Raw genomic sequence first — 20,708 nt, 5'->3', positions numbered from 1 at the left:
TTTCTAGCTTCCAAAATGGTGCTGCTGTTAAATTATTTCCTTTCTTCTTTGTCAAAGTAGACATCTCTTTTTTAAAGATCCTTTTATTGTCATTTCCATAGAGGTTTGAAAGAGAGTAAAAGTAAACATGAGTGTTAAATCCACTGCCATGGGACGCCTGGGTGGCTTAGCAGTTGAGTGTCTGCCTTTGGCTCAGGGCATGATCCTGGGGTCCTGGGATCAAGTCCCATATCGGGCTCCCTGCATGAAGCCTGCTTCTCCCTCTGCCTGTGTCTCTGCCTCTCTCTCTCTCTCTCTCATGAATAAATAAAATTTTTTAAAAAATAATAAAATAAAATAAATCCACTGCCTTTACCTGAAATATCAGGATACTTTTTTGGAATGCTCTTTCATATTTCCCAGCAGCGTAGAAAGATGCCCACCTCTGCCCCATCCCTGTGTCTCCGTGCCGAAGCCACACAACGAGCAGGGAAGACAATACACTGAAGTCCCTTGCTCTTAGGCATTACGAACGTTCTTCCATCACAAGAATTTTAAAGAAGGGACTCCAACCCAGTGAAACACCTCAGATTTCAATAAGAAGGTATTCCAGTTTTTCAGTCTTCTTTTGGTTCAGTTGTTTGCAAAACATTAAAAATTCCACGTTGATCCAAGGCTTTACTATTTAGAAAGCATTTCAGTTTACAGTAAAAATCTTTACTTAAAAACCTGCCTATTTAAGTTTTATTCAGTGTTTGGAGACTTGGTAAAGTTTTAGGTGAAGGGCAAGTGCAAATCAATTCTTGTTTTGTATAATTTTATGAAGTTTTTGCTCATGTAAAATGTCCTCCACCCTCTCACGAGATCTAGATGCCCGTTTGCCCTTCAGGAGAGGGGTAAGCTTTGGCTTCTATAAAGTCATCCTTTTCCAGCCCAAAAAGTATCACCAAGTGTCACCTCTGTCTTCTCTTTAACCTTCCAACTAGTTTACAAACAATTCATTTTTAAGTAGCATGCACTGCTTTGTAACAGTTCTTTCATTAGGGTTTTTTATTTTGGGGTTTATTTTTGTCCTTTTACTTCACAATTTCCAGGATTTGGCATTCAGTATCCATACACTGACAGTAACATCCTTGCAGGCAGAAGACCATATTAAATTCTCCCTCAACATCATAACTCACATATAAAGAGCACTCAGTAGATACTTGTTTTTTCGTTTGACAAATAGTGACCTACTGTGTCAGGCCAGGTACTAGGCACAGCATTTAGAGCTGTGAACAAAATCACTCAGGTTGCTTTTGGTCTAATGTTGACTTAAGGTCTCCTTTCATATCTACATAAATGAAGAGCAAAGAAATGGATATTAATTTTAGAAACATATCAATGAAAAAACTGTAAGATATATTTGAAAATATACTTTTAGTCACTGATCACAACTAAGTCTGAATTATGCTTATTTTTTTTTCTGAATTATGCTTATTTTACTCACCACCATCTTCCTTTTTAGAGACAATTCTGTTTTTCAGCCATTCTTTGGTTTCTTTTTTGACATCCTGAGCCAGTTCTAAGACCACCAAAGGTGTGAAGGAACTCTCACAAGTGTCCAAAGCTGGTAAGGTCACTTTCATCTTTCACAAACTTGCTGAAATTAAAATAAAATATAAAGCACATGGGTTACAACAGAAAAGAGAAATATATAGACAAATATATATTTGTATTTTCTCTTAATTACACCTAATTCTGGATTCCAAGAAAAAGGAAAATATCTCATGATCCAGATGTGTTATGTGACAGGCTCAACCAATGGTTCACAGCACATGTGTGAGCTAGGCCCAAACAAAGTAAGGCGGAACACCATCCTTTTCTGTAAGCAGCTCAGAACACAGCAGGGGGGACACCCAGATAAAGGGAAGGACAGCAGTGTAAGAGTAACAGAAGTATTTATAAGGGATTTGACACCTGAACGGGATTTAAAAGAATGAATAGGAGTCTGCCGGTGAGACTTGGATGGCATTCTAAATAGAGGAAATAATATTTCCTTACAAAATAATGATGACAAACAGCCAACAGAATCAGAGAGATACAAGTAGATTAGGTAAAGTTGCAGCACTACCTATTAGCTTCCTTCCTAGCTTTTCTTTCTTGAGAATATCATCTTTATCTCTGTTTCCAAGTTTGAAAAATACTCAAGTCAACTTGGACAACCACAAATGGTATTAAACTAAGGCCTAATGGCCTCCCTCTAAAATGTTTTTCATGCGAATGTCTCTAACCCATTGATTCGCAGCAGGGACAATTTCTAGACTTTAGACAATCTTATTCTAAGCTTGTACTTGATTTAAGTTTTAATGACTCCAAAGTACAAGTGCCAATCAATTCCTGGGAACAATCACAAAAGGAGTGCACAACACCACAGAACACCTTTCCATTCTTAAGGATGAACTATGATCTTGCAACAAGCTGATCTAATAGAACAGTGTAATCTGGTGTACAGTAATACACTTTTGTTTTTCTCCCATAGAACATAGTTTTCGGGCAACATAGGTATTATAAATCAATGCTGAGTTCACCTTATAGCACAAATGCTTCAGGAACGCTATTATAAAATACCAGCCAAATCAAAAGTCAGCATGCTACACTTTATGAAAGTAACCAGATCAAAACAGGACTCAGTACTCCCCTTCAAACAGCTAAAATAATGTGGTCAGGAATTATATGGAATGAAAGAATAAAACATACCAATTAAAGCTATGGGAACTCAGAACACTTACTATGCAAAAGTTTTCAATCAAGAAAAGGGAGAAAACCATGTTCTACACAAATCAATGATGGAAGAATAAAGACAGTATAGGATAAGAACAGTAAGACCAGAGCAAGGAGGGCCACATTTTGTGAGCTGTTGACTATTTAAGGTACAGTTCACATCTGCTCCAATGGCCAGAAAGGAGTCACTATAAGTTTCTGAGCAGAGGATTAACTACGTGTCAGAGCAATATGAACCTCAACAGGTAAATTTAGGGGGCAAGACTGTGTTTTTCATCTTTCAACTCCTCTGAACTTTAAAATTTTTTCATAACAAAAAGTTGGGGAAAATGGTTAATCTGCCAGAAGACTACAGAGGCTTAGGCATCACCAACTTTTAACTGGAAATATCAAATACAATGAACGTTTATGTAGTAAATGTTTTGTGCCATGCTGTGACAGAGTCTGAAAGTACAAAAGTAAGGTCTCCATCTTGCTTCTGGGGAGCTCTCAGTCCTACAGCAGAAGCAAATGTGCACCAAATCATTCTAACACAAGGCCTGAGCACCACAGTCATAAACAGGTGAGGTGGGGCAGCGGGAGGGAGAGATTAACTTTCCTGGAAGGGAGGCTGAGAACCAGACACCCTTCAACTTGGAAAAGGTATATGCAGATAACTCTAAGGTTTCTGACCTGGGATGTGGGAAAGAGTAAATAAAGAGGCAAGTTGGAAAGAATGGCACAATCAGGGTTCAGGGCACAATCAAGATTTCAGCAGGGTACATGTGGACATGCATCAAAGATGTCAGTTTTCTGCCATTTATGCACTGCCTAATGTCGTAATAAAAGGCCTGCCTTATTCATAATTACCAGGTCATAAAATAATCTTTTAAAGACACCAAATGCAGGTTTCAGTTCTATACACGTATATGAGCACCAGCTACAAATTCTTAATAAATATTTGCTCACTGATTTATTCTCATTTGAGATACTACATGCCCTTCATTACTTGAGACAACCTTAACAAGATTTCTAATATATTACAAAGTGTCACTATCTCTGATATCCAAAGAGTTCCTACAAACTCTTGGGAATATCATCTTTAACTCTGTTTCCAAGCTTGAAAAATTCTCAAGTCAATTTGGACACCCACAAATTAACAAAAAAAATACAAAAAAACTAAAATCACAAGTCACAAAAGAAGAAATACAAGCAGCAAACACACATTTTGAAAAGATGCTCAAACATACTAATAAAAGAAATGTAAAATTAATATAAGATGCCTTTCCCTTTTCAGTTTTGCTGAAGTTGAAATGTAGACAAGGCCCAGTTCTGGTACAGGTGTAGAAAATTGGGTATTTTCACACATGCCTGACAGATGTTGTACTTTAGTATCACCTTTCCAGAAAGCAGAGTGGCAGTATGAAAAATAATACTAAATACTCCTACTATTCATTACACAACAATGCCATTTCTAGGAATTTATGCCAAGGAGATAATAAAAAAGAATCTACATATAGTAGAAGTTCATTACAATTTTCTTTTTTTCTTTCTTATTTATTTCTGGGTTTTAGTTATGGCAAAGAAACAAGAAATAACTTACAAATGAAAGTCTAACAAGGAGAGATTGGCTAAATACATAAAGTGTGTCACAACTATACAACAGAACCATCAACACAAGGATACAGATGTGACTATATTAACATGGAGAACATTTCATAACTCCTTGTAAGGTAAAAAAAAAAAAAAAAAACAAAGCATGATCCCATTTATGGATATACAGGATCCATACTAATAGCAAAATGGCAACACTAGCTAACGTTTGCTGGGGACTTACTACATGCAAAGCACTGGACTACTCATTAAATTCTCACACCAATTCTATGAGGAAGAAACTCTTAACATTTTCATCTAGCAGATGAGAAAACTAAGGTCACAGAAGTAGGTTTGTCCAGTGTCACACAGTAACAAGCAGGAGAATTGGGATTTAAACTGTGGTGGCCTCAGGTCAGAGCTCACACCCTTAGCCATGTGTGGATACACTCACATTTCAATCTATACTGTGTGTGTTTTAATAAACGTCCTATCAATGATTAGTCAGATATATTTCTCCAAACTACCATGTCTAAATAGTAGGATGTAAGCTGATTGTTATTTTCTTCTTTAAATTTTTCTTTTTGATTGAATTTTAATGAGCAAGAGTTTTTTATAATTATAAAAAAAAATGGTTTTTACTGTTGTAAAATTGTATGCAGGAGCCCCACATTTTCAACAGTACGTGTAAAATGCACCTTTTAGTAAAGGCCAAATGATACTTTCTTAAACCTGGATAATACAAGGTAATATTTTGCTTTAGTCCCCTGATTAAAACCATACGAACCCTGTGAAAGAAGAGTTGCTTAATTTTAAAGATGTTTTGGAGTAAAGATTAACTAACAATGAAAAAGCCTTCTGTCCAAATGAAAGGAGTCAGGCAGCCTGGGTGGCTCAGTGGTTTCGTGCCACCTTCGGCCCAGGGCCTGATCCTGGAGACCCAGAATCGAGTCCCACTTCAGGCTTCCTGCATGGAGCCTGCCTCTGCCTGTGTCTCTGCCTCTCTATGTGTCTCTCATGAATAAATAAAATCTTAAAAAAAAAAAAAAAAAAAAATGAAAGGACTCAGCATCTAGGCACATTCCCTCTTATCCAAAAGGAGACTGCCAAAAGCACCAAAGGAGCTGGAGAATGATAGAATTTTTAGAGGAGAAGGAGCTTTAGGGGTCATTTAATCCCGTGACATCACTGTACCATATTCATAAGACCCAAACTCACACAACCAGCATGGCAGATTTAGAACTGAAGACCAGTGCTCTTTGAATGATTTTCTGAAAAAGATCTTTTTTTCATTTTTGTGAACTTAGTCAATAAAGTCAGTTTTACAGTTTTGTCATTAGAAGAAACACTGGCCTATCCAAACTGTACAGCTGCATGTTTTGCTCCATAAAAGTCTCAAAGACTAACACAAATGGCAGTGTTGCATGGACTCTGCTTTGTGCAATGTGAACCATGTGAGAGGGAAAGACTACTAAGGCTTTTTAGTGGAGTTTGGTAAGCTTTGATCCCTTTCTCCAGGACATAAAATGCTCTTGAGGTTTCAACACTGTCAGTGACAATCCTTTAAGGACCAACTCTGCTCTGTTAACGCTTGCAGTTTTCAGCTGTTCTACACTTAAGCCATCCATTGAGCCAAAATGTACTTACAACCCTGGCTGCCTAAGATGCCCTTCCTCATCCTGCTATACCTTCTGTGCTCTCTTCTTCCTGTCCCTGTAACCAACCTAGGGGAACCTACTGCTCAGGGAATTTTTGTCCCTGTATAGGAAACCTCTGGATGTCCCTTCCTTGGGGGACTCCTGCCCCTGTGCTCTGCATGCAGCAGAGTACAGGTAAGGAGGATTTAGTTTTACAGTTAACTGGTCACTGGAATCCAGGCATGCCCTAAACCCACTCTCTAGTTGTCTGGCCCAATGGAGTGTATAGCAAGTCTAAGGTAGTGAAAACAAGAAGCCTCATGGCAGCCTTGGCCTAAGCTGAGTTCTGCAACCTGCTTTCACCAGAGGATCCTAATAAGAGCTTGGTTCACCATTACAATATATATGACCAGCACATGGTACCAAAATACCAGATGGGAGGACATTTAAGTGTGGGTATGGAAGAGAGGCTCATGGTCCCAGTTGGGGCCAATCTAAAAACAATGATTCAACATATGTAGTCTTCTTAGGCACTGAAAGATAGAATGATTTCTGCAACTGCAACCAATTTCTCCATTTTATGCAGGCTGTCAACCAGGACAGCTGCCAGGAATGACTAAAAGGCATAGCATACAGGTTTCACAGATGCTCTGGGGCACAGGATAGCCATCCCAAATTCTGTTTTTATCATGTGCTGGACTGCACAGAGGGCCAAAGGGAGGCCTATAAATGACTTGGATTCATGTGGCTGTTAGATTAGCTACTGGATCACTTGCCTACAGTAAGAGGTAAATCCTGAGACCAGAGTGGTTGAAATGTCCATACAAACACACTGTGAGTTCAACCATGGGGTGGGGGTGGGGAAGCTGGGGGTATGTACATTGAAGGATCCAGAAAAGAAGACCCTGTATTCACTTTCTGAGTTTAGGAGGTGGGGAGCCAGTGGAATTATAAATTCAAAGGTGAGTAAGAAGGAAATGCACAAGCAGTCTTCAGAAATCACCTTATTTCAGACTCAAGGAGAAACGTAAACCAAAATTACACAATTACTCTGTCATGAAGCAGAACAGGAACATATCAGTGAGAGAAAAATGAAGGGCCACAATGATTGAGCTGGAAAATGAGAGGAATTTTCTTAGGAGAAAAGTTATAACTTTAATGGCCAGGGCTAGAAGGAAGGACAGGACAGCTCCAGAGGCCCTGAGGGTAAAGACAACTTGGGGACATGCTCTGAAACCTCCAGTAGGCAGTTAACTATGAGGGCATTTGTGGGACATTTTTTCCTTGAGACCCAAGGTAGCTGCATCTTGGTGTTATGTAAGATGTGGGCAAATTTAATAGTGGGAAATCAACACTGCACACAGCCACCCTCACTAGAGTTTCTCAGAGACACTGACAAGGTAAGGAAGCTGGTGAGGCCCACTCCCATACCTGGGAAATTGGTGGTATCAGGACCCCACAAGAAGATGCAGGAGAGGCAAGACAAGACATACTGAAGACAGCCTGGCCACAGCAGCCCAAGCCCAGGCCTGATTAGATGCTGCACTAACAGAAGGCCACCTCTGCACAGAATCACCCAACTGAGCCTTGCCACAGACTGACCAATGAAGTGAAACAACAATATTTCCACCTCTCATTTAAACTTTCTATCTACTCTCATTATGCCACATACTGACAAGATTTTGCTTATTTAGGCTGGAATAATGTCTGAAAATCTGAAGCAGCACTGAATCTCCCCTGCAAGTGCAGCACCTGACGCAAAACTAAATTTCTACTGTGATAAAAGAATGAATCCATGATAACCATACAACCATTTAAAAAGATGTTTAAGGAAAATTTTTAATGATCCAGGCAAGTGCCAAGTGGGGAAAAAAAAAGCAAACAAATTAATATAACAATATGACCCCAATGATGTAGTATGTACATTTAATATGCAATAAAATACAAAAAGAATTAAGATTTGCACCCAAATGTTAAGAGTTGGCGAAATTACTTGGGATTTTAACTTTTATCCCTATACTTTTTCTCAATATTCCATGTTTCTACAATGAAAAACAAGTTTCACTGGCTTTCTTTTAAGCACACACACTCCAATTGACCAAGCCTTTTCTATTCCCTTCCATTATTTCAGACCTTTTAAAATTCATTCTTCAATAGCTGGTCTGCACAGATATGATCTACTTTCCACCGTGAATTGAAAACTATGTATCATACTCACAAAATAGAAAACCTTAGAAACATCGAGTTCTGTAGGTTAGTGTGACTTCAAATTGAAAAGAGGCAAATAATAAAGATTTTTTTTTTTAACGCCACGGGGCTAGATTCTTAAAAATTAAACTCCGCAGGTTTAAGCAAATGGGAACTGTTTTCAGCCTGGGTGAACCTCACTGCACTTATTACGTGGGACCCTGTGCCCAGTGTCCAGGCGGCGGGAGCAGTGTTTTGCAGCAGCCCGGGCAGCCCAGTCCTGGCACGGGGAGGCGCCAGGAAAACAGCAGCAGCCCACAGGAAGGCAGCTCTGCTGCAGCCACCTTTTCAGGTGCCCAGGCCCTGTGCCTGGCTTGCGCTTATTCCTCGAGCCGTAGGCTACGTCCCCGCGCAGAGCCTGGGCACCCCATCACCCTGACCCCGCAAGTTCGTGCGGCCACGAGGGGTCTGACTTCCCCCAACCGTCCCCGGGGGGCGTCAGTCCCGAGCCCCGCTGAGCAGGCCCTTCTTCCCAGCCCCCTCCCTGCGACTACCCCACGAGCCCGCATCTGCCCCCATCCCGGCCCACGTCCCGCTCCTGGGGCTGCCAACTCTGGGGGTGCACCGGGACGGAAGGACGCCCCGCCGCCAGGCAGCCCGAGCTCAGCACCGCACAGACCGGCTCCCCGCCGCCGACAGCGAGGGTCTGCGCTCCCTTCCCCCACGTACCGGCCGCAGCGGCGCTCCACGCCTTCGGAGGCGGGCCCGGGGCGGGAGAGACCCTGAGGAACCCCCGCGGACGCTCTTTGGCAGGGGCGGACGCAGGACGCTGGGTGTGGCGGGGCTGACGGGGCTGACGGGGCTGGCGGGGCCTAGGAGCCGGAGCGCAGGCACAGCGGACCACGCCGCGAGAGGCGGGGCCGGCACTGCGCCGTACGGAGCGGGGCGGGGCCTCGCGGGGGCGGGGCCTCGCGGGGGCGGGGCCTCGCGGGGGCGGGGCCTCGCGGGAGTCCTCCCGGCCCGGACGGAAACGGCTCCGCGGAAAAAGGCGACGAGCCCAGCTTGCCCTCCGCCGGGAGCGGGAACGCGGCGGCGCGCGGAAGAGGCGTGCCCTGAGGGCTGTCACTCGGGGGGCGGGTCCCACGGCGGGGTCCCACGGCGGGAGGGGCGTGTCCGACGGGCTGTCTCTCCGATGCGGGCTGGGGCCTCGCTGGGCGGCGGGGCGCAGAGGGGGTGGAGCCTGGTAGAGCCGCGGAGAGGGAACGCGGGTGTCCGGCTCTTCCAGAAGACCCTCGCTACTGGAGTGAGAGCGGCAGCCCTCCTCAGACTTCCTTTCAGTAGCGAAAACAGGTACTAATGTAGGACTTTCGTAGACGGGAACTTTCGGAAAGCGAGGTCGGATGGAGGGATTATTCTTCGCCTTTCCCCTTCCTTCCCTGGCTCTGCTTGCGGATAACCAGGGGAGCCTCTAGGTTCCCGCCTCGCCATTTCCTTCTTTCAGTCTCTTACGGTCCAGACTCCACTTTTCTTGTCACTGTCAAGTGTAAGAACAAGTCCCCCGCACCCCTGCCCTCCCCAGACCCGCCTGGGCCTCGGCCCCCTGCTGCTCGGGGCTCCCGCCCTGGCTGTACCCCCCTCTGCCTTCCTCAGTCCTGCACGCGCTCTCTGTGCTCCCAGCCCTCGGGAGTGGAGGCGCCGTCCCCTCCAGGCCCCACCTCTCTGCCTGCTCTCCTACTTCTTTTTTCCATAGCGCTCATCACCTGTTGTATGTTGTCTGTCAGTCTTGCCCTAGAATGTGAACGTCACGAGGGCAGAGATTTTTGTCAGTTTTGTCCACTGATATATTTGCAGTGCCTGGAACAGCCTTAGATCCTCACCAGGCAAGCAATAATTCTCAGTGGAATCAAAGAAGGCTTTATGTTCTTTTATTATTATTTTTTTATTGGTGTTCAATTTGCCAACATACGGAATAACACCCAGTGCTCATCCCGCCAAGCGCCCCCCTCAGTGCCCGTCACCCAGTCACCCCGCACCCCCCGCCCTCCTCCCCTTCCACCCCCCTAGTTCGTTTCCCAGAGTTAGGAGTCTTCATGTTCTGTCTCCCTTTCTGATACTTCCCACACATTTTCTCTCCTTTCCCCTTTATTCCCTTTCACTATTTTTTTTATTCCCCAAATGAATGAGACCATATAATGTTTGTCCTTCTCCGATTGACTCATTTCACTCAGCATAAGACCCTCCAGTTCCATCCACGTTGAAGCAAATGGTGGGTATTTGTCGTTTCTAATGGCTGAAGAATATTCCACTGTATACATAAACCACATCTTCTTTATCGCCTCGGTGTCCATTGAAAGAAGGCTTTAAAAGGACTTCTCCCTAAATGTCTGAGAAATATCAGGAAGGGAGACAGAACATGAAGACTCCTAGCTCTGGGAAACAAACTAGGGGTGGTGGAAGGGGAGGAGGGCGGGGGGTGGAGGGGAATGGGTGACGGGCACTGAGGGGGGCACTTGACGGGATGAGCGCTGGGTGTTATTCTGTATGTTGGTAAATTGAACACTAATAAAAAATTTATTAAAAAAAAAAAAAAAAGGACTTCTCCCGGGCAGCCTGGGAGGCTCAGCGGTTTAGCACCTGCCTTCAGCCCAGGGCGTGATCCTGGAGACCGGGGATCAAGCCCCCCGTCGGGCTCCCCACATGGAGCCTGCTTCTTGTCTCCCTCTGCCTGTGTCTCTGCCTCTGTGTGTGTGTGTGTCTCTCATTAATAAATAAATTTTTAAAATCTTAAAAATAAAAAAAATAATAAAAGGACTTCTCCCCACCTTACACCCATCCCATCTCAGCCCAGAGGGATGCCTCCAGGGCCTGCCCAGCCAGAGCAGTGAGGACTGCCCTCCCACTCATCCTCCCCTCCTCTGGGTCTTCCAGGCTCAAGACAGGAGGAAGGGGAACTTGAGGACAGGAACAGAAGCTGGCTACTACACAGGGGACTGTTTGCTGTTCTTTCTGGAACTCCAGTGCTCTGTCATGGCAGCTCACCACCCCACTGACCGGTTCCCATGTGGCTGTCATGAGACCTGTCATGTCATGCTCATGGAAGTCCTGCATGGGTACGTCCAGAAGTTCTCTCTCTTCTGCAAATTGGGACAAATTGTTTCTGTTCCAGTAAGTTTAGACATTAACTATTCAGTAGGCTTTTTAAAATTGCAATCTTCCTACCTTCTCACCCCTTGAACTTGAATGGCCATCTCTCCCTATAACTTCATCTTCTGCTGTTTATATGACCAGAAGGACTGACAAAAACAAAATTTGAATGGAAATATAAAAAAATATCTTTCACATGGACAATCTCATTGCATCTCTATAATTAACAAATTAAAACTTTGTGATAAATATGACAAATTAGTTGTTGGACAACACAAATGGCTGATCTGAGTGATCCCTGTTATCAGTTACCTAATGCTGCATAACAACCTGCTACACACATTTAGGGATTCCCATCTCCTCTCCTTTTGGGGATTTTCAAATTCTCTGGCTCCCAGGACCTATTTCCAGTTCTGCTGGCCAGAGAGCTAGGGTTCTCTTGGAGTTTCCTAGGCTTTCTATCTGTCATGCGTATCTGTCCTTGGAGCAACTATAAAGGCAGTATTGAGGGAAAAGAGAAAAAAATAACAGGGATTCTCCCCATGCTCTTTGCACAACAGGGTCCCTGTTCCCACTTCCTCTGTCCATGGGGACAGGTGTTCTTTGTGTCTTACTTACCCACTGTAAGTATAGTCACTGTACAATAGCAGTGCGACACCGTGACTGGGACTGGCCTCAGGACAGAAAAGGAAGAAGAAAAAACTATCAGGAGTTTTCATCACTTTCTCCAGGTTGCAAAACCTTTTTTGAGTATTCTATCTAGAGGTTTTATCAGTAGTCAGTGGGATACACGGGCTGCAGTGGACTTACTGCGTTTTGGCCAGAACTGAAATTTACCAATCAGATAAATGAAAAAATATTTCAATTTGCGTTTCTCTTACTATGAATGTGAAAGAGAAGTTTGTATTTTGTTTTCTGTGAATCCTCTTTTTGTATATTTTGTCCATTCTATTGGATAGAGAAACTTTATACAATAGTAAACATAGTCCTTTTCTTAGGTATGAATGTCAAAACTTTTTCTCAGTTTACCATGTCATTTGACTTTACTTATGCTGTTTTATTTGCTTGTTTTGTGTTTTTTGCCACCAGACCTTTTCCTTTTCTAATTGGTGAATTTTACTACACTTTTCTTTTACTACTTAGTATTTCCCGGTTGTATCAGACTTTTCTAAGACCTTTACGTTTCTGAGATTACTTTGAAAAGTCTTCCATGGTTTCTTCTTAATATTTCATGATTTCACATTTTTCCTTTTATAAAAGATTTTATTAATTTATTTGACAAAAAGGGAGAGATCATAAGCAGGTGAAATGGCAGGCAGAGGGAAAGGGAGAAGCTGCAGACTCCCTGCTGAGCAGGGAGCCCAGTGTGGAACTTGATCCCAGGACCATGGGATCATGACCTGAGCTGAAGGCAGACCCTTAGCTGGCTGATCCACCCAGGTTCCCCTCATATTTTTCCTTTTAAAAGTTGACCCATCAGAAATTTGTTGTGATATAAGTGGAATGGATCTGGCTTTACTTTATATCTTGATAGCTACACATTTGCCCAACGATTTACTTAATAACCCATCTTTTCCTTACTGATTTAAATGCCATCATAATCATATACTAAATTTCCTTCTGTATTTTTGAACTTTTGCAATATATCATTTTCTTTCTTTGAACTCTCTAGTATAGCAGGAGAAGGCCAGTTCCCCCTGACAGTTTCTGAATCCCTGATTCCCATCATAAGTGTCTGGTGTAGCAGCTGCTGAAGCCTTGCCTTCAGTAAACTGTTCTCTCCAGGTGACCACAGGTGATCATGTATGTAACTTTTCCCACTGTGTGCCCTAGATTCATAGTATGCCTTGTTAGTGATGACAAGGTTACCATTCTCTTCAAACCTAGCCAGGTCAGATGCAATCCCAGATTTCCATCTCAAGGGCCTGATTCCTGCAACCATTTCCAATACCAACTATGTATGGGCCTGGGCTAGAATCACAGCCACTGCCTAAATGTGGAAAATGGACACTTTAACCTGTGATCCAGGATTTCAGAGTTGGATCAAGAAGCTGCTACAGCCACCACTGCTTCTTGACACCCAGAAAGCTTGAGAATAGCCTGAAACTTGCTGGAAGGAAACCACAACTTTTCTCTCCAACGGAAGGGTCAGGAGCCATAGGAAGATGGTTTTTGCTTCCTACCTGATCTCAAGTTAGTGCATCCTCCTAAAGAACCTGGTGTTATTTCTTTTTTTTTTATTTTTTTTTATTTTTTTTTTTAATTTTATTTATTTATGACAGGCACACAGTGAGAGAGAGAGAAGCAGAGACACAGGCAGAGGGAGAAGCAGGCCCCATGCACCAGGAGCCCGACGTGGGACTCGATCCCAGGTCTCCAGGATCGCGCCCCGGGCCAAAGGCAGGCGCCAAACCGCTGCGCCACCCAGGGATCCCCCTGGTGTTATTTCTAGGCTTCCAGCCACTTCCAGTACATCTTTACATAAAAACCTTCACGTAAATCACATTTTTCATGACATTTATTCCTAGTTAGTTTATCTTTCTTGTTATTAGTGTAAATGAGAACTTTTCTTCCAGCATAGCTTTATTTGGCTATTGGCTATCGTATGAACATTAATTTTTGCATAATAGTTTGTGACACGAATAAAATCTTTTACAATTTATGGTAGTTTATTTCTTTAAGATTTCCAAGCTTACAGTCACATAATTTGGAAATAATTATAAGTTTCCTGCTTTCTTTTCTTCTTTCTGGCATTAAGGAAATACCTCTGGTGTTTACTGAGCATGTAGGAGGTTGACCTTGGGTGGGAGATAAATATATTTTATTATTAAGTAAGAATCCATGAATTCTTATTTTATTGAAAGTTTTTTTTCTTGTCAAGCATGAATGCTGAATTTTTGTAATATGTCTTTTCATCATCCATGAAGATATTCATGTGATTTTTTTTCTTAGTAATAATGAATTTTATTAGTAGGTTCCTTTATTTAGCTTTTATTCTGAAAGAAATAGAGGGCTGTTGAGGAATGGGCATATGGGTAAGATTATCTGACTCACAACTGAAAAGGATCACTCAGATTTCTGTGTCAAGAACACACAGAAGAGACATAAAGATGGAAGCAGACTATTGTAGTAATTAAGGCGAGAAATAGATTATACCAGAGGTAGCAGTACAATGATGAGATATAGATTCTAGAAATATCCTGAAGGTAGAGTTCTCAGGAATTTGGACACGTTGGATGTAAAGTACGAGAGAAAAAAGTCAAGTGACAGCACTGTCATTAGTGAGGTCAGGAAAACTGTGGGAGGAGTGGGTTTGGAGGAAAGTCAGGCCCTCTGTGTTGGACACACTGTTTAAGATGCCTTTTGGAAATCTGGGTTGGAATACAGGCCCCTGGCAGTCAGGAAAGAGGGTACAGCTGGAGAAATGCATTCGTGGATTATCAGCAGAGAGCAGATGTTTGAAGCTATAGGCTGAATGGGTCCACCAGAGGTCCAGAAGCCATTAGGGAAGAGGACAAGGAATGAGTCCTGGTCCTCAGCCCCAACAGCGAGAGGTCGAAACAAGGGGAAGAACAGCAAAAGAGCTTTGCAAGGACTGGCCAGTGAGATGGGAGGTAAGCCAAGAGAGTAGAAAAGGGGGTGTCTCAGAAACAAGTGAAGAACATGAATGAAGAAGGAGCTGTGCCAGGTCAAGTAGAATGAGAATGGGGAACATGAAATAGTGTGAGAGCAGTAAGTCGAACATATTTAACCCATCAATTATGGTAAACGTGCCTAAATCATTTGCTAATAAATAAAATGTTCAAATTGAATGTGAAAACTCAGTGCTATACTCTCTGTGAGAGACAACTTAGAATAATTTTTAAAGTTTTAAAAGGATTGTCAAAGACATGCCAGGCAAATATAAGTTTGCAAATAAAATGCAATAAATGCAAATAAAGCCAAGGTGGTTGGATTTAGAGCAGAAAAAGGCATTAAACAAGACAAAGAAAGGGAGTCTGGAATGCTTATGTGTAGAATTCACAGTGAGATAACATACTTGTGAATATATTAGCACCAAATAACACTGTTGTCCCTGCCTCAAGCTGGGCCTTTGCACCTGCTATTCCCTCTGCCTGGAGCACTCTCCCCTAGCATACCACTAACTCCTTCACTCCTCCAAGACTATTCAAAATGTCGTTTTCTCAATGAGGCCTTCTCTCACCTCCTTATTCAGAATTGTAACCTGGTCTCTCTAATCCCTTTAAACTATTTTGCTGTTTTTGTTCCTGCTCTCCATGGCTCCTCCTGAATTTGCTTCCATCTCTGTTCTTCCAGGGACTATTTCCAGTGTTCCTTTAATTCTTTGATAACTTTTCTTTTCCTTTCACTTCTTCTCAAATGCCACCAGCTTGTTTGTCTTCTGTCTCACTGTCTTCCATGTGAGCCACACGCAGGAGGTGTTGGTAGGGTCCAGGTTCCTGGCTGGAAGCTTTTCCTCTGGCTCAGTATTGAGTTGGTGAATAGCCTGGCCTTTCCTGTTCCTCATCCAAAAAACAGGCCACTGGAGGGCTGCTCATGGTACAGTCCTCTCCCTGCTCACTGGCAGACTGCTTCCTGCACATAAATGGCGTGTCTGTGTGTGTCCTCATGCAGCCCTGCACCCTTGCTTCTACTTTTATACTTTGCATGATGCTGCTCTGGGACCTGGCTTTGTACAGCCTCTGTCACGGGTACCGTGGAGCACCCCTGGCCCTATCTGAGACCTGCAACCGTGAGTGTGCTTACTGTACTTCTGCCTGTGTCCCTACTGAGCCTCACTGCCTTGGGTGCACTCCCATTTGTGTTGTGTGGTTTTGCAGTTCAGGAGTCTCCTACTTTTGTCAGAGTGAAGGTTTTAGCCAGTTTGGGCTGCTACACCTGAAATATCATAGACTGGTGAATTAAACCAAAAAAAATTGTTTTTATTTTTTCCACTTTGATATCTAGGAATGAAAAACAGAAATTTATGTTCATGTATTAAAACATCTATCTCATCCTCCTAGAAAGAAATATGTAAACTGTTTCCATCCTCCCTGTAACTGTTGAATACAAACACCTATTTGCTAGAGTAGACCAAGTAGGATACAAATATTTTTAATATCCTGGGGAAAGTGTTGTGTTCTCTCTACCATGTTTTTACTGGAAACCTATAATATAGAGTAATGACCATTTGACATCCACCAAATAACCAAGGAATAATTTGGCTCCCAGCGTTATTTCAATTTCCTGTCTTAGCAGGGAACAGGCTAAATGGCTAATGGGTCTTTTCTGTGTCTTCTCTGTATCTAATACATTCCTGGAATAAAGCCATTGATGTAATAGAATTCCTCTATGAAATTGCTCACCTGAAGAGAACTGCTCATCCTAAATATTAGATTTTGATCGAGATGGATATCTTCAACTATCAAAATCTATATCATTAGTGTCAAGAATCCCAAAGGGTATGACATGCTACCATACTTATGAGCTAATAAGTTAACTGTCACAGTTGCATGGATGCCAACAGAAGACAAGAGACTCCTGGTTCAAAGACAGAGGACTTAATTACTCACCGCATAGTCCGCAATGTGAGCTCTATGTGTGAGTTCCCCTTGGTCCCCACCTCCCATGGAGGCAATGTGGAGCAGCCCAGGTGGATCCTTCAGACTCACTGGGTGTGCATCATAGCTCAGAAACTCTGAGTTTAGTAACTCTGGCCTTGTAATGGGGCTGTTAGCAAGCCTACTCAATCTTTACCTCTGAGGGAAACATTATCTTTGTGATCCTAAACAGAAAACAAGTCTGCCCTCTACTCCACACAGAGACACCAGCTCTAGCTTCAAGGCTGTTTTCTGTACAAACATCTTTCAAAAGATAATTTGGAACAAAAACTTTCAGTGCCTTTACTCAGAAGATATGCAGGCATGCAAAAGACCCATGTAAAATTGTTTCCCAAGAATTACAAATAGTCCTGCTATCAATACAACTCATGAGTTTCCCAACAGAAGTGCAGTTCACACTTGAGCAACACAAGGGGATGGGGCACCAAGCCCCCAGGCAATCAAAAACATGTGTACAGCTTAGGACTCTCCCCAAAGTTAACTACTAATAACCTCCTATTGAACAGAAGCCTTTCTGATAGCATAAACGTCTATTAACATATTTTTGCATGTTATACGGATTATATACTGCATTCTTACAATAAAATAAGCTAGAGAAAAGAAAATGTTAAGAAAATCATAAGAAAGAGAAAATACATTTACTGTACTGTAAAAGAAATCCATGTATAAGTGGAGCCTCACAGTTCAAACTTGTATTGTTTTTTTTTAGGATTTTTATTTTATTTATTCATAAGAGACACAGAGAGAGAGAGAGAGGCAGAGACACAGGCAGAGGGAGAAGCAGGCTCCATGCAGGGAGCCTGACGTGGGACTCAATCCCAGATCTCCAGGATCACGCCCTGGGCTGAAGGCAGTGCTAAACCGCTGAGCCACCAGGGCTGCCCCAAACTTGTATTGTTTAAAGGTAAATTATATATTCTACTGCCTGCACAGGTACCAGAACTTCAGAGTTAACAAGACTTTGTAAGAGGATTAAAGATTACTGGATTTCCTTTTCACATGTCTTTTAATTTGAAAGAAGGTTAGATAACAGACACTTACTACAAAAGTAAAAGCTATAGGAGAGTAGGCAGAGGAAGTAGGTCTTTCTCCCCGCTGTCTTTCCTTCCCTCCTTCTCCTCTCCTTCCCCTCCTTTCCTTCCCTCCAATTCTCCCTCATCCCTCCCTCCCTCCCTCCCTCCTTCCTTCGCTCCTTCCCTCCTCTTTCCCTCCCTCCCTCCTTCCCTTCTTCCATTCCCCCTCTTTTCCCCTTCCCTCCCTCCCTTCCCCTGGCCCTCCTCCTCCCTCCTTCCTTCCTATCCGCCCTCCCACACATACCCACACATAAGGGGTGGGGTACGTGTATGTATACTCATACCTTTCCTCTACCTGGAATTCTTGTCCACTCCTCCACACATTCCCACCCACCAGGAACAATCCAAATGAAGACAAATGAAGAAATCTAAAACCAAAAACAATGCAGTTTCATCCAGTAACTTTCAAATTTGCTGCTTTCCTTTACTCATGCATTCCCCACTGGTGACCACTCCCCGAGATCACACATGTGTAGGGGAGCAAGGCATCTGCACACCTAATCATAAGATAAAGAATAATGGGAGTAGGAGAAATAAATGTACTATAGGAGAACCCACATGTAACAACTCCCACACCTCTTAGGACATCTTGTTGTTGGCATCTACTTCCCTCCTTTACAGCAAACAAAACATTGGGAGCCTAGCTTGAGTCTCCAAGGCCTGGTGTCTAGTTTGTTCAGCACTTATGTCAAATATTGGTGCTACCACCCTAGAGGGTCCTGAGCATCATTTCAAGTCCTTCCATGGATCTTAGACAGAGACAATCCCTCCATCTGACTTCTCCCAATATACCCTACACATATTACTCTGCTATTTAAGTATTGTCCAGTAAACCTAGGTGATAGATGAAAATTAACTGTGACTTTTATAAAGTCTAAGCCTTTAATCTACATGATGAAATAGAAAATGGCAATGTTTTAACCATCTGACCTGACCTGACATTATAGTTTTGGTTTATTTTGTTCCTGCAAGTTGGTAAGCTGCAGTAGCTTCTCTGAGTAGTCCAGTGTGTAAGAGGTAAGTACTTTTATACAGTGAATCCTCAACAAATAGACAAACAAAACAGAACAAAACAAAACAAGAAACAGCATTGTCCTAGTGTGGGTGTCCTCAGAAGCAGGTCCTGAGACAAGGAATTGAGGGCAAGCAGTTCATTTGAGAGGAGAACCAGAGGACACAGGTAGAGGAGAGAAGAAGAGAGACTGGGAATGAGGGTGTGTCATCATGCAGATCACTCCTACAGGTAGCTGGGGATGAAACCAACCGAGCAACTCCAGGGTCAGTGGAAAACACACCTCACAGTGTCCTGCCTGAGGACTGCTGGCTGAGAAGGTTAGTTCTCTGTTACTTTGGGCCACCATCTTTGTGGGAAGCCAGTACTCCTGCCATCAGAGGTGCCCTTAGGCAATGAGATACAGATGGTGGCCAATGGCAGTCAGTTTAGATGGACAGTCCTGAGGGGATATGGCTGGGCTCTGCCTGCATCCACTACACAGGTCATTACAGGTCAAAGGAGTCCATTGGCTCATATTCCACATTCACAAATGCCCCCAAATTTGAGCTAACATGTCATCCCTGAGGGTACAGAAGCAGTTATAGAAATATACATATAGAATTGGAAGATGTCTATCAGATAACTTTCTATTTGTGTCCTATTAACAAAACACAATAATAATGGTTATATATAATCAATTTAGTGTTTTTCATCAATCCTTTCTTTACCTTGTAATTCATATAATTATATTGTCTTGTATTTTTGTTTTAAAGACATATTTTCTTAAATATGAATATTTCAATTTAACAATTAAAAAATTTTAATTCCCTACTTTTAACATTTCTTTATTTTTTAGTGTATTGCAAGCCCCAAAATCTGAAAACAAACCAGGCCTTTGTCACCATTGGACAGGAGCCACTTAAACCCAATACAATCATGGAGAAATTAGGGGCAAATTTAAGAAGAAAAAGGAAGGACCCAAGTGATAAAAAAATCAGGTGTACTTTGCTCTCACCTAATTGATTAGAGGGGTGACAGAGCTGTGTGCACTATATCCACGCTGAGTGGTTTCTTCTTCGGTTTGCAGGCACTTCATGGCTCAGAGATGGAAAATGATTCTCAGAAACTCTACTTTGTGGACCTAACCTAACAGCTCCAGCTGATCCATGGGATCTCTCACATGTTGCTTCAAGTTTTCACCTTAAATAAAACAAATTAGGAGCAAAAAAAGTGACTATTGTTGGATGATAAATCAGAAAGTTGCCATTTACCCCCTAGAACTAGTGGGACTTACTACATGTTCTGAATACAGTATAAAAATATTGTGGGCAGCAAAGAATGAATAATTATTAAATCTCCAAAATGGAATCAATTAGGTTTTCCTGGAAGCCTAGAGAAGTATCAAGAAATTTGTATTTATTTGTATTTCTATAAATTTGTATTTATTTTTGTGGTTTCAAATACAAGCTCATTAAAATGAGGTATCTTATTTTTCTAATTAAATTATAGTTTAAACACCTTGACATTCATTTTTTTTATTTATTTATGATAAATAAATTTATCAGAGAGAGAGAGAGGCAGAGACACAGGCAGAGGGAGAAGCAGGCTCCATGCACCAGGAGCCCAACGTGGGATTTGATCCCGGGTCTCCAGGATCGCGCCCTGGGCCAAAGACAGGCGCTAAACCGCTACGCCACCCAGGGATCCCAGCACCTTGACATTTAATAGTGAAACTTGC

General features: G+C 42.6%; 1 protein-coding gene and 1 long non-coding RNA gene across 2 annotated transcripts in view; one reads left to right on the top strand and one right to left on the bottom strand.

Moving 5' to 3' along the window:
* The window catches only part of ANO10 (anoctamin 10), a 229,601-nt gene extending 220,482 nt beyond the window's left edge, over nt 1-9,119 (bottom strand). The window contains exons 1-2 of the mRNA XM_026016370.2: nt 8,868-9,119; nt 1,469-1,621 (exon numbers count right to left, since the gene is read on the bottom strand). Coding sequence (XP_025872155.1) covers nt 1,469-1,607 — 139 coding nt within the window. The 5' untranslated portion in view covers nt 1,608-1,621; nt 8,868-9,119. The remainder of the gene's footprint in view (nt 1-1,468; nt 1,622-8,867) is intronic.
* Nucleotides 9,120-9,339: 220 nt separating this feature from the next.
* LOC112933272 (uncharacterized) lies at nt 9,340-20,493 on the top strand. The gene is made up of 3 exons (XR_003237626.2): nt 9,340-9,488; nt 11,067-11,248; nt 20,058-20,493. It is a non-coding gene; the product is annotated as an uncharacterized lncRNA (long non-coding RNA).
* Nucleotides 20,494-20,708: the final 215 nt, after the last annotated feature.

This window comes from Vulpes vulpes, chromosome 11, assembly GCF_048418805.1.
Source record: "Vulpes vulpes isolate BD-2025 chromosome 11, VulVul3, whole genome shotgun sequence".
Lineage (NCBI taxonomy): Eukaryota > Metazoa > Chordata > Mammalia > Carnivora > Canidae > Vulpes > Vulpes vulpes.
The sequence above is the reverse complement of the archived record's forward strand: the minus strand, read 5'-3'. Positions and strand labels throughout refer to the sequence as shown.